The 13656-nt window shown below is 40.4% G+C and overlaps 1 protein-coding gene across 1 annotated transcript; it reads right to left on the minus strand.

The window, feature by feature from the left end:
* Positions 1–2162: 2162 nt before the first annotated feature.
* Positions 2163–13200, minus strand: ZCCHC24 (zinc finger, CCHC domain containing 24; the record flags this gene model as incomplete). Its single annotated transcript, XM_010074786.1, has 2 exons — positions 2163–2276; positions 13036–13200. Coding segments are annotated over 2 exons (279 nt in total), but the record flags the coding sequence as incomplete, so codon positions are not given.
* Positions 13201–13656: the final 456 nt, after the last annotated feature.

Raw genomic sequence — 13656 nt, forward strand, 5'->3', positions numbered from 1 at the left:
AGGTGATTTCTGAGTCTGTGCAAAAGAATGTCTTTCCATTTGAAAATGCTAAAACTGCATATCTTCACTGAGGCAACTGAACTGTATTAGTGTTAGCTTTCAATATTCATCTATTTTAGTTGATGGAACTGTCAACCAGGCAAAACTAAGTTTCTGTGTGATTAATTTAGTTAATACTATTTTAACATTACATAGCACTTTTTTATCCAGTGGTATCAAAACACTTACAGATATTAAGAAAGCCTCACAACTCTCCTGTGAGGTAGGTATACTAAAGTATTATTTTCCCCATTTTGCAGCTGGGGAGACTGAGGTCCAGAAGGATCTTGTGGCTTGCCCAAAATCAGGGAGCTAATGGAAGATCTGTGGTCAGAAGCCAGGAGTCCCAATGTTTATCCATTGCTTCAACCAGTAGGCTGGGTCACTTGGGCTACTCATAAATAGTGAAGTTTGTGAGATATGTGCGTGACACTACTGCCAGAATAAGCAGAAATAATGTTGTCCTGCTTATAGCAAAGCAGGGAGATGGCAAAAGTTTCACCCTAGAGCAAATTTGTAGAGAGCTTCACATTTCCTACACAAATGCTCACCGTAAGTTTTCAATTTGCTTTACAAGAGCTCGACTGTATGTACATACTAGTAACATCCTGCTATAACTTGGCATAAAACCTTCTCTGTCTTAGAGTTACAGTATTAATCCTCAAAAAAAAAAAAATTAATTCACATCAAGGTATTTAGGATTTAAAGTATTTCCACTATCATTCACACAAATCAATCTCTCTAAAGGAAACGTCACAAAAATGGAAAGTATTGATTAAAAAAAACCCAAACAAACATTATCCCGGTAATTCTTAGTGAATAATGCAAGTGAACTGCTTGTTACATCCTTTTGCCAATGTACTTTTATGCAGACACACAAACTGGATATTGTCTCGAGGTACTTTCAGTTCACGATATTTCCCAATCCCTGAGGAGATACTACTTTGCAGCAGGATGCCCCTGCACAAAGGTCTACCTGAAATGGGACAATGAAGTATAACTCCTACATTTCTCCTCAGGTATGTAGGTGTTTCAGGAAGACATAAAGAGGGAAGGTTATATAGAGTGTTCTCCATGCCTCAAAACACCCTTATGGCTAACGTGTTTTATATTATAACAAATCTGTGCAGTAGAAAACAGGACATAAAAATATTTCCAGAAAGTGTCTTTAAAACTATTATAAATAGTAAGTTTGGCTAGTCTTTCAATTAAGGGTTCTGGGGACAGTTCTAAGTGTTCTTATCCCCTTATTCACAGTAAATTTAGTGTGCTTGTGGCCTAATGAACAGCCCATACACATAGAGGGACCATTTCAGTGGGATTATATGACAAGAGAAGGATCTGTTAGTCGCATGAGCAAGCCAATTTTGTCTCCTCCAAAAGCCCCTTGGAATCCTTCCTTATGCTCTGGGTCCTATTATGGCATTCCCTTTCTACCCAAACCACACCCTCAAACAATTATTCACTTTTTTTTGGCCACATACTGCAAAAATGATTTTGCCTAAGCCCTGCCCAAGCAATGGTAACAAATAGAAAAAGTCCAAGAAAGCAGCAGCAGCACAGAACTCTCAGACTTTCTAAAACTGTGAGAACAATAATTTCCCTTCTTTTATGCTGTGGCTTGTTTCATCTTCGTCTTGTCATATAACAGGAATAATGTACATGTTGTGGGCGAGTGCTTGTGATTAGTGGCCCCACAGTTATTTAACCTCTGCAAAAGCCATACAAATAACATATATTCCTTGTGAATATTATACCTTGCCTATTGAATAGTACTTCATTTCACCTGGCCATGATACAGGGTCTGTGTAAACAATCAGCAGAACCTGCAACTGCAGTTCTGTTGTGAACACTATGAGTAAGCTTTATATATGTGTGTGTACATATATATAAAAATTTACATATATATGTATGTATACAAATCATAGTCCTGTAAATACCTGTTGCATGCACGCGCATGCACAGGAGAAATGTTACATTCTATTAATGGTAAGGCATATTATTAGATAGGCAATATTGGCAATTATTTTAGCTTTTATCTTGATTTGTTGTGTTGCTGTTGATCGCATGCTGCCAGAGGATCTTCAAGGATGATGGGGATGGGAAGAGGCCACATTGAAGATTTATTGCACGCGGCGGCAGTAGTAGCCCAAAACTTTGCACTTCTCACACAGATGCTGGGGGTGTTCTTTGCTCTGATCCGAAACATCCAGGCCGTCCGGCTTTTCCAGGGGTCTCTGTAGTGAAGGGAAGGAAATCAGAATCATAGAATACCAGGTTGGAAGGGACCTTAATGATCATCTGGTCCAACCTTAATTAGATCCAAGGTTTTGTCACTGTTAGTCTGTACTGTGCATGTGAAGCCTACTTTTATGCTTAACTGAGCTTTCTCCTAGTAATTACAAACGTACTGTATTTCATTCCTGAAGGGATGAAATATTTTTTCAGCTCTGCATTGGTTCAGAGTGGCCTCACAACTTGGTGTCACTCTTCTTCATAAAGGTGGTGACCACTTTGTTGTAGACAAATTACTAAAATAATGAATTGGGGACTATACTTATAAAAGCAGTAACACAGAAGAGTTTATTCTCTTGGCTCCATTAACTGAGATGTCCTAAAGACATTAACACCTCAAGCATGGGAATCCTAGTACACAGCATTGCCAGCAAGGGTTACCAGTGTTAGGATTAGCTGCTATGACAAGAAAACTGTCTTAACAATGCACAGATATTACATAGCTAAATGAGGTTTTCCTAGTACTCAGTCCCATATTCCTGAGGCTGAAACTTTTTAAGTAGAGCAGCTGCAAAGCTATTAATAAAAAAACTTCAACTCCTCAAAACAATACTCATGACACAAGCCTTTGCTCTGAACCTGAGTAATAAATTGACTATGTATTTTTAATAACGCTTGTGAAATCAGAGTTTGAGGTATATTTGCCTAAATAAGGGAAGGAAACAGCTATGGTTTTAGTAGGTCTTTCTTCTTTAATATTCCATGACATGTAAAGGGTTTCACAATCATTCTGAAAATAAAGCACCCATGTTAAATATTGCAGTAAGGTTAAGTGTTTGGAAAGTCTAATAGGTGGAGAGGTGGTGGAGAGGTGATGGAGATGTGAGGCAGAACATCAAAAAGTGCACCACTTGTTTGAAAAAAAAAATTCCGTTAATTTATCTCGTTTTGTGAAAGGCTATTTCATTGCACAGTGGCTTCCCAAGAAGACACCAGTTTTTTTGTGAGACTGTGGTAGAGACAACATGTGGTCTGAAATCTGAAAACAAGCTATAAGCTTCTCACTGTTCTCACACAGACAGTAAACTCTTGCTTATGTCTTCAAAATTGGATTCTTGAAGTAGGGGGTGGATAAATATAGACTACAATATTATAGCCATTTATCTTTTCACAGCTTTTCTAAATCCTAAAGACTTCCCTTTAGCTTTAAAATCTTAAACTACACCTGATCACCAAGTTTTCATTTTTAAGTTCTTCATTCCAAGCCACCCACCTGACACCCTGTGTAAAGGAAGAACAGACACGTTCGAAGCTTTTTTTTTTTTTTGGCTATGTAACACTGCAAGAACAGCTCATAATCCGGAGAACAGCAGGGCTTCTCAGCTCTCTGAATAGCTAAAATAAGACAAAATATATTCTATTATGCTGAACAAAGGATGTCTACAAATTCTTGCTCGGTTGTATTGTATTATGAGTGCATCACTCTTAATATATTGCACAGCTAGTAAAAACAATATATGGGAGCAATTCAGTGGTGTTTGCCAATGGTTTGTTACTGATTCAGTGTTCTTACCCATGATATTGCCTGAAGTTTTGGCTGTCCTGGGCGACATACTGTACATCTTTGAGCTTAACTTAATTTACAATTTAATTACAAATAGGATTTCCTGTATCGGGTAGGGGATACGAAAGGTAGATGGACCCCACAATCGTCTTTAAATCCTTTAATCTCCCCCTGCAGCCCCACTGAGCTTTGAATGACTTCTTGGAAGTCAGTATATTATGATTTGAGATCAGAACCAGCAATCCTGTCTCTGTGCTTGCAGTCCCACCACTGGTGCAGGCTGTGCTTCTGCCACAGCACAGACAAGTTGAAGTTTATTTGGTCAGAAAAACTGCCCTTCTGCCTTTTCTCCACTTATTCCACCAACATCTGCCCACAAATTTTCTTCAAGAATTTGTGTTACGTAAATGTAGTCAAAGATGACGCTCAGGTTCAGGAGTCCCAGGAGTTAATTTATGCTCCTCAACAGAGGATTTGAGTGTTTTGAAATGCTACTCTTAAAACAGGCTATTCTACTCAGCTCTGATTGCTTCTGCATGCTAGCTGTGTTCTGATTAAAGAGAAAAAATAGAGCTGTTATCATGTTTATTGATATAAGCCAGATTTTTTTTTTTTTTAATATGCAAGGCCTTGGGAATAATTTTTCCTGGAAATAGTGCAAAGGACATTGGGAATGCCTTGAAGCGCCAAGATTTTTTGGATGGTTTACAGAAACAATAGCTCTCCGTGGTTTACTTTCCCCCTGCGTTGATTGAGCTCAGCTTTTTGGCCTGCAAAGCATCTTGATTTCAGAAATGTTATTGTTACCAGTGTGTTACAACATAGAGGCTGGGGAGAGAGGGGTTACAAATGCAGGAAAGCAGGTTGCCAAGGGCCAGCTGGAAGGAGCTGAGCAGAGCCCAGGCTACGCTTCTGGTGGGGTGGTGGAGGGCCGAGGCTTTGAAACTGGTACTGTGCTTGAGTGGTTTGTGTCCCAAAAACACTTCAGTCCAACTTTTGCATAAAATGAAGTCACATCTTATCTCCATTTGCAGTTTTCTCTTCATGCGTTTCTTGTAAGACAAAAAAACCCCTTCAAGCACCCTGAGAAGCAATTGTTCTTGTCCTGCTATTTGTAACTAAAGTGATAACCTTCCACCTTTGCAACCTTTCTTAAACCATGCTAAAAGCATGGGATGTTAGACGGCCAAAGAGCTGTGTATGCATCAAGGCTGGACTTCCTTGGCACAGGCTGAGCTTGGACAATTCTCACCAGCATTGCCATAGTGAAAGCAGAGGGGAAGGCAGTGGAAGAGGGGTGCGGCAGGGTCAGGCTGCTGCGTGCTGTGTATTCGTTGAATTATGCAGATAATCTGAATAGTTGAGGAGGCTGCAGGAGTTCTCTGCTGCTGCTGATAGGCTGGTAGCATGAAAACTCAGCCATGTGCTTGGAGAGGGTGTGGAGAAGGGAGCAGGCTATTTGGCTGAAAAAATTATTCCTTTTCTTAGAGGTGAAATGAAGCTTGTAAAACAACAGAAAATCCTGCTATGTTTCTCTGGGAAAGGTATGCTTTTTTTCCATTAAATGGAGAGTTTAAATCTAATACTTCAATTTTCATTGTCTTTTTTTTTAAATGCAAGCATCCAGCATTTGGCAGTACATATTGTCAGTAAAAACTGCAGGGACAGGCACCCTTACATTCTTCATTTTTGTGCGTCCATCTTTAATTTTCTCCTGGTAGTTGATGGATGGAAACAATCTTGTGCAGCTGAATGAGGAAAGCATTTGGTGGTAGTGGCTAAAGCTGTTGCCTCAGGGGAATGAAGCTGATATAAATTTAAATTTGTATAGCAATTCCTGTCCTGCAAATTAACTTTTGATTGTGAACTGTTGCTGTCTCAGTCTACATGTACTGAATGAACTCTGCATTCCCCACAAGTCAGTTAAAAACTCAAAACCCTCCAAACAAAAAGCCCACCCTTGTGAAGTGTCAGGTGTCAGGGAAAACATCACTAGGTCATCCTTGAGGAAAACTGCTTCCACTAAGAAGCAGAATGGAATAATGTGGCTGCTTATGTTTGTATTCAGAAGACTGAAATTTGATTGCATCACTGATCGATAAAGGATCACATCAAAATTCAAATGTAAGAAAACACAAATTATTTTCTGGACTCATTACATCAAGTCTTAATGGAACAAATGAGATGATTAAATGCCAGATTAGATATGTGAATAGAAATGGATTGTACAGCTATAGCTGGCAGGAAAATTGTTGGGTTAACAGTCTTAAGGAGCCATGGCTACCTATGCTTCCCTCAAGACAGACATGCTATAATGAATTTGTAAATTTTTAGTCCAATAAAAAATTATGTGCTGGGGAAAAAGTATGAAATGCCATGTGCGTACCTGAGCAGCAAACCCTCTGATTTTCTGTCTGCCTAGGGGAAACAGGGACCTTAACGAGGCCCTTAGCTGTTACTGTGGTTCCAAGAGGCAGTGATAACAAGGTTGCAGACCAGAGGCATGATGCTCAGACACAGCAGGGAGCTTCTGTCAGCAGCATGCCTCTGGGACAGGCCAGCTAGGAATGAATGATAATGGCATGAGCTAAATGGCAAAAATCTCTTTTCAGGGTTTAGAAAAGCAGCAATTTGGGGTGATCTGTATTGCTACTGCTGAAGCACACAAGTATGGTCATGCTGGGGAGAGTTTATTATAAATCTGAAGAGTCAAATTATTCTACTTGTAGGCCTGAAACTGTTGAAAAGTTTATCAGGCTTGAGTGATCAGACCTATCCCTCCACATACTGAGGGAAGAGAGGTGGCTGTGGATGCACCCAGGTATGTGAATTGTGATGGGACCACTCCATTGCCCATGGAAGTAAGAGCTTGGCTATCCTGAAGAATGTATTTACATACCAAATTATTTCCTGTCCAACAGTAAATTCCTGACAGCTGGAAGAAAATAGTGTCCAACAGGACAAGTTGGTCACCAGATGGCTGATTCTGCACCAGTGCAACAGCTGTCATCACAAACAGCACTGGAGTCAGCCACAAAGTCAGAGAATAAGCCTTGATAAGCGGCCAGCCTGGAAGCAACCACAAGCACAGATGTTGCCGCTATACTGGGGAGGGAAAGAAAATGAGAATTCAAAGCTTGGCATCTGGGCTGTTACGGTGCTGATAATGCTGGTGAATGGCTATAGGGACTGGCTCCATTGCTGGAGCAGAGTAAGGAACATAAACAACTACAAAATCCAAATTCCTTGGAATAATAACAGGTACGTCTAACTCCCATCTGAGACTTCTGTTTATGTTTAGAGTAGCTAAAGTAACTAACCAGGAAATGGCTTTTGGAATAGAGCAGCTTTGTCAGGATGGTTCTTTGGTGTCCTATTCCTCAGTAAGTCCTAGGCTCAACTGGCCTCCAAAGTTTGCTGCGTATCCTTTGAATTCCTGCAAGCACTCCCATGGTGAGGTTTACTGCTTGAGGGATGTGGTGGAAATGCAAAAGGAGGAACACAGTGGCACAACTTAGGAAAGGAAAAATGCAGTTTTGCAGCTCAGGTGCGAGAGCCACCTGGTTCCTGACTCTGTGCATGTGTTGGGGAATGAATGCCAGTAGCCCTGCTATCAGGCTCTTGTGTTACTACTTGTAATACATGCACCACCATCTCCCTTAAATGCAGAGATTTAGAGCTGTATTTATAGAGCACTCTGAAGTATATACACAGCTGTAAAATTGCTGAGAAGACTTTTCCTGCCCTAGAGAGTTTAAAAGCTCATTCTCACAGATAGGGTGTGTTGAGTAAGAGTGCAGCAATGAATTGAGACATTCCTTGTGGGGAATTGGCAGGGGATTGTTTCCTGGAGTGAAACAAGCCTCCAGGAACAAAGAACAGGTGGCAGGGAAGTGTGGCTGCTCTCCTCTCCAAGCACCCACTAAGGAAAGGTATGCATAGGAAATCAAGATTTGAGCTTGGCTGCACAAGCCATTCACAGACCCAGCATATGTGCTTGAATGGCTATCCCAGAGCTAGCAAGAGTGGAGATTATCTTCAGTACTCTGATACCATTGCCTGAGCCAGCTACATGGGAGTACTCAGGCATGAACCATCCCTTGTGAGACAATGTGGACAAGCCTCACAGGACTGAAAAGTCCATAGATTGAGGAAAGTAACTGGGGAAGATGAAAGAGATGGAGATGAGGACTGGAGAAAAGGGTGAGCCTGGGAATTGGGAAAAAGCTCCTAATTTTGCTGCAATGAATATCAAGCAGTCCTGAATATAAGAATTTCATTTTTTTCTCCTAAATTGGACAAAAACATCCTAATATCCAATGTTCAGGATGATGTAGCAAAGTTTGGTGGCCCACTTGGTTATATTTCAGCTATTGAACAGACTCTACAGAGGTTCATCTATTTGGTGAGAAACTGGGGGAATGCAGAGATACTTACCTGGCAGTCAGTACCTGAGGACAGCGTATTGGGTCTGGCTGAGATTGAGTTGGTACCCTCCCAGCACTGAGTGCTGCCCTGGCAGCCAGCAGGGGGTTTATAACACACCTTGGGAGGGGGCAGAGCCGGGACAGCTGACCCGGATTGGCTGTTCCACACCATGTGACCTCAGCTCAGCCATAACAGCCAAGGGGAGGGAGGAGGAGGGGAACATTCGTTACTGTGTTTGTCTCCAGGAGCAGCTGCTACACACACTGAAGCTCTTCTTTCCCGGGAAGTGGCCAGACATGGCTTACTGAGGGGAAGTAGAGAATAACATCTTTGTTTACCTTTTGTTTCTGTGCGTGGCCTTGGCCTTTGCTTTAATTAAACTGCTTTTGTCTTGACCCATGAGTTTTTCATCTTATTCTCCCCCTTTATTTTGCTGAAGGGGGAGTGGACAGAGGGGCCTGGTGGGCACCTGGCATCCAGCCAAGGTTAGCCCACCACAGATGGGAAAGTATCCTTGGAGGTTGTTGCTGCGTCTTGTCTATATCCACACCTTCCTGTAAGTGTCCTCTACTGCCCAGGATCAGATGTGGAATAGGGGAGTTTGATGTAATCTGTAATGAGCTTTCATTCCATATATACTGTTGTTAATTGAGACTTTTATAATATGCCTTCACTAGGGAAAGGTGGCCCTTGACTGGCTTTAGACATGGTTGAAGTTGTTTGCAGTTAAGCAATTTTTGTAGTTCTGGAGGCTCTTGTAACTCAACATAAGGCTATCACATCAGTGATTTGCATTTGCTGATAAAATGAACATTATTTTTTAAAATAATGTTCAAGATAGCTTTTTTCCTGTTAAGCTGCAATGATATATTTACCAAACAGTAGGGCAAGGTGTAAGAAAAGCAGATAATGAATTTCCAACACATTGCAGGGAAGAAATATTGAAGTAGAAATAATTTATTTCACTAGAGGTAAATAGTGTCTGAACTTGAATAGAGGTTGAACTTCTCCTGCCTGGCCAGTTCATCTGGGTTTTGTTACATTTAAAAAAAAAAAAATCCATTTATGAATTACTTGTACTATGATCACATCACACAGTGTTGTGATTTTGCAGTGATAGAATTGACACTACAAAGCAATATTAATTTATCTTTCTTGAATGGAGCTTAAATGGCACAAGAAAAACATGGATTCTAGGGAGAGGCAGCGTCGTTTCTTAGATGAGTTGTTTAAGTGGGAAAATGGAAGGTTCAGATGAGAGTGAAAATATTCTCATCCCTTATAATAAGCAGGAGGAGCACATCTGAGGACATTAGCTGAGGACATCTACTAATGCACTGAGAAGGGGGAAAAGTGATTTCTAGAAATTTCTAGAAGTGCCTAGGAACTCAAATGTGAAAGAGTACTCTCCTATGGTAGGTGTCGACAATGTAATCAAAATCTAAAGAGCAAACAGGAAATATATACAGAAAATGCTAAGGTGGCGTAGCACTGCTAACTATAATACTGTTAATCTTATGTGAACAATATGGGGTTTTTTTTGTGCTTTAACTCTCAAACTCAAATATTGGACTTTCAATTAAGTATCTTTCACAAATTTTTACAAAATTCATAGTGATTAGTGTAAGAGTACCAGTGACAGGGTAGAGCATGTTTTCCAAAATGGTGCAGATTAACATCACACAGATAAATGTTGATAAATGTTTAGAGAGTCTGGTGTGGGGCTGGATGCTTGCACAAAAAACATCTATGGGTTACCAAACACCAGGCTCTGTCAAGAAGCAGCACTGTCCTCATGCAGCTTAAGTTAGCTCCTTTGCTGCTGGCTCTGTGCATGAACTGATGCTGTTTTCTTTACTGTCTGGCTATTGGTGGTATGTTTAGTCAGAAGCAGCACAGGGCATCTCTGGAAGAATGAAAAAGACTAGAAAGAATGATGTTAGTAACAGTGAGAGAAAGAAGCAGATGGAGGTGAGACAGACACCAGCATGTAAAAATCCTTCAGCCAGAGGTTGTAAGTTCAAATTTTGGGAAAGAGCACTAGGACTGGCTGAAAGTTACTTCTATCTGGAAGCCTAGCTGCAATGCACTGTTGTCTTGAAGATCTCAAATAGCTGCAGTACCTACTGGTGGGACATGGATAGATAAGAAGAGTAAAGCTCTTCCACATCCTGAGTTAGTGTCTTTAGGGAATGACATGGAAACGTAGTGATGGGGGTCAGCTTTTGAAACCTGCACTGCAAATGTTGCGATTATTCCCCAGAAAACACCATGTATATGGTTCCAAGGCAAGCACAGCTTACCGAATCACTGTAGACTGTAACCCTGCCACAGTATGTATGACTTTAGTACTACTATTAAGATTAAACTCCTTTAGCCCTGCCGCGAGGGCCGACTGTGCCCAAGGGATTACTTGCAAACCTTCTTTACACATATTCCCAAGTCTATAATACCTGTCATGTAGTGTGCATGGGATACCTCCTGAGCGATTTCTTGAGACCCTTTGAACAGTAACATAAATGACGGAAAGAATTTAGAAGAACAAGGTAAATATTTATAATCTGGTGTTATAAATCAGTGGTCTTGTAACTTCTCTGACTCCCAAGACTGTACTTCCATGCATGTGATAAATGACTGCATTGCTCATATTTTGATGCAGTTGTCTACACAAGCTGTCTAAACAGAGGCAAGGAACTAGAGACCTTAGAAGCTTTGAGATTGTCTCATGTAAATTGGTGAAAGAAAATTGCTTAGCTTCCCTTCCCTGGATGCGTTTCTAATAAAATAAAAAATAAAAAAATAATAAAAAAAAGAGGTCCCTGCTTTTTCTCACTTGCAATATAGTTTGCAGTCACAATTTTGTCAGGGAAATTAGACTGCAGTTTCTAGAGATGACCTCTGGTTTTCGGGTTTGGAGTCAGAGTGGTATTAGCCCAGAGGCAGGGGAATGGATCACATCATCTCAGCTGGCCCACAGAAACAAAGATATTCACTGGTTCAGGGAATTGTACAAGTTCATTTTAAAGCAGAAAAATTCCCAGGACAGAAAGAAGGGATGGTGATCTCATAGTGAAGTATGTAAAGTTTAAACCAAGGCTTCTGCCACAACTGTGGCAGACTTCAAATGCTACCTTTCAACTGCAATTCATATTGATTCAAGGTACTAGCAATTCTAAATTAATATTTTGGCTGCATATTGGAATGCAATGCTGCCACAGAAACTGAGCCAAATCTTGCTCTTAGAATTAGATGAATATGCACATGTGTACAAGAGGAGGAAATAAAGTTGATTTGATATTCCTGGGTGTGGGATAAAGCTTAATAAGCTTATTTGTATTTCCTCTTCCTGCTTGCTGCAATGAATTTCAATATTCCTCTCTTTTCATCATAGTAAAGGCACAGTATCCTTTAGAATTTTTTTTTCCCTGACACCCTTCCCACCATAATCTCATGAAATGGTATGAAGTGTTCCTCATGAACTCATGGAAAGAGCATTTTAGTAGAAATTTTACAAGCACTCAAGTAGCTAATGAGACAGCTAATGCTCCTGATGGAATTTCCTTTGCATCTATTTCAAATACATCCAAATGCGTTGTCTACAGTTTTGACCACTTTCTGAGTGAGCAGCAGGTAACTTGGACCATGCAGAGCTCTACTTATTGCCGAGATTAAAGTAGGCTGAATTACACCTGAGGCAAATTACACCTCCCAAATTCTTTTAAAATTATTCTCCCCTTTTCCATCCACAACAATGTCTGCAATATTGCAAAAACCCCCTCTAATTTTTCCATGATGGCCAAATTTATTTTTCATGGGGTTGTCAAAAGTGACTTTCTACATGAAAAATCTGTTTTGATGATCAGTCTGTAGCCTGGTTTGTCAGGGAAACAGGGATATGAGTTCATGCAGTTGGTCTGTCTGTCTCCCACTAAAGCCGACTGGTTGACTGCTTGTGACCACTTCTGGTGGGATACAAGCAGAAACTGACAGTCAGTTTTCCCATCATGAGCTGGAAATGCAGGAAATTACCTCAAGGAATAGATCCAATTGTAATCTGCAGGGAGCAGGAAGGAAAGCTGTGCATACCATGTGAGCTATGGCTGACAGGACGGCAGATACAGCTTTCCTAGCAGAGCTGCTTCTTAGACTTGACCCTTTCAGCTTGATAAGTCTTTCTCTTGAAGTTCTTTGCTTGGGCATCCCTTAGTATTATGGAAACTGAGAAACTTCTCTTTAACCAGGCTGTCTTGCTTTACTGTCATTAATCAAGGAATTCCATAGGCAGAATTCATCTTAGTATTGTTCTCTTTTATCACTCATCTTTATAAATAGACATAGCCACTTGACTAAATCCGATCAAGAGGTGATACAAGTAGTACACATGGGAAATAACTCCACTGGCAGGGGTGTAATGAAACATTAAATCAATGTAAATATGAAGAGAATTGGAACTAGAAGGCCCATTGCTCTGCTGCTGAACTTGTTTTATTCCATCTCAGATTATAAAACCCCACAGACTGTTTCTATAACAAAGGCAGGTACAGATTTTGTTTGGAGGTATTTTTACTGAAAGACAGGACATCTGAATTTTGCAACTCTGACACAGTCCAGATTTCCAGGACTGAGAACAGCAGTCAATATAGGGAACAATTTTTTTGTGGTGTGTTGTAGTCTACTTCAAGTCCTGTTTAAGTTTTACCCATGCTTTAGAAAGGCAAGAGCATTCCTAGATCCAAACCTGTATGCCAGCAGGTCTGCACTTCTCCTACCTGTTTGTGAGGATAAACATTAATGTGGCACTTGATACATTCTTGTCCCATGTTAGCCCAGGAGTTCCCACTCATCCATTTTCTCTTGCATTTGGGGCACTTATATTCACCGAAGCAGCGTTTCTTGCCCTGGTATGGAGTCAGGCCTTCTCCTTTTGGACGAGCCTACAAAACAAAGGGAAGTATTAATGAATGACCAAAAAGAGGTAAGGGGGAGTAGTAGACAAGTAAGGTTTTTTTAATTAGGAAACTTTGAGCAAGATACTGAAGGCAGACATGAAGGTCATATCTCCTTAATGAAGAGTTTGCATATTAAACTTGAGTTTAACAGTTCCAAGAGTTACTTCTGTGACAAGTATTCAAAAGATCAAGAAGACTTTTGACACTGAAAATGGTATTTAGAAATATGCGTGTATGCTTTTTGCAATTAATAATTTTGATATCCATTTCGCTATGATAAGATTATCTCTATTATATATTGCTAGCATTATGTATAGCATCTTGAGAAGTAGCTTGCTAGTGAAGGACTATATTTCTTCACTAGATCCTTGCATATTCCCCAGTAGAGCCTATCATTAAGAAAACTTTTTATAACTTATCTTTGCACAGCCTTTAAACAAT

The sequence above is a fragment of the Pterocles gutturalis genome, unplaced genomic scaffold (assembly GCF_000699245.1).
Source record: "Pterocles gutturalis isolate BGI_N339 unplaced genomic scaffold, ASM69924v1 scaffold41022, whole genome shotgun sequence".
Classification (NCBI taxonomy): Eukaryota; Metazoa; Chordata; class Aves; order Pterocliformes; family Pteroclidae; genus Pterocles; species Pterocles gutturalis.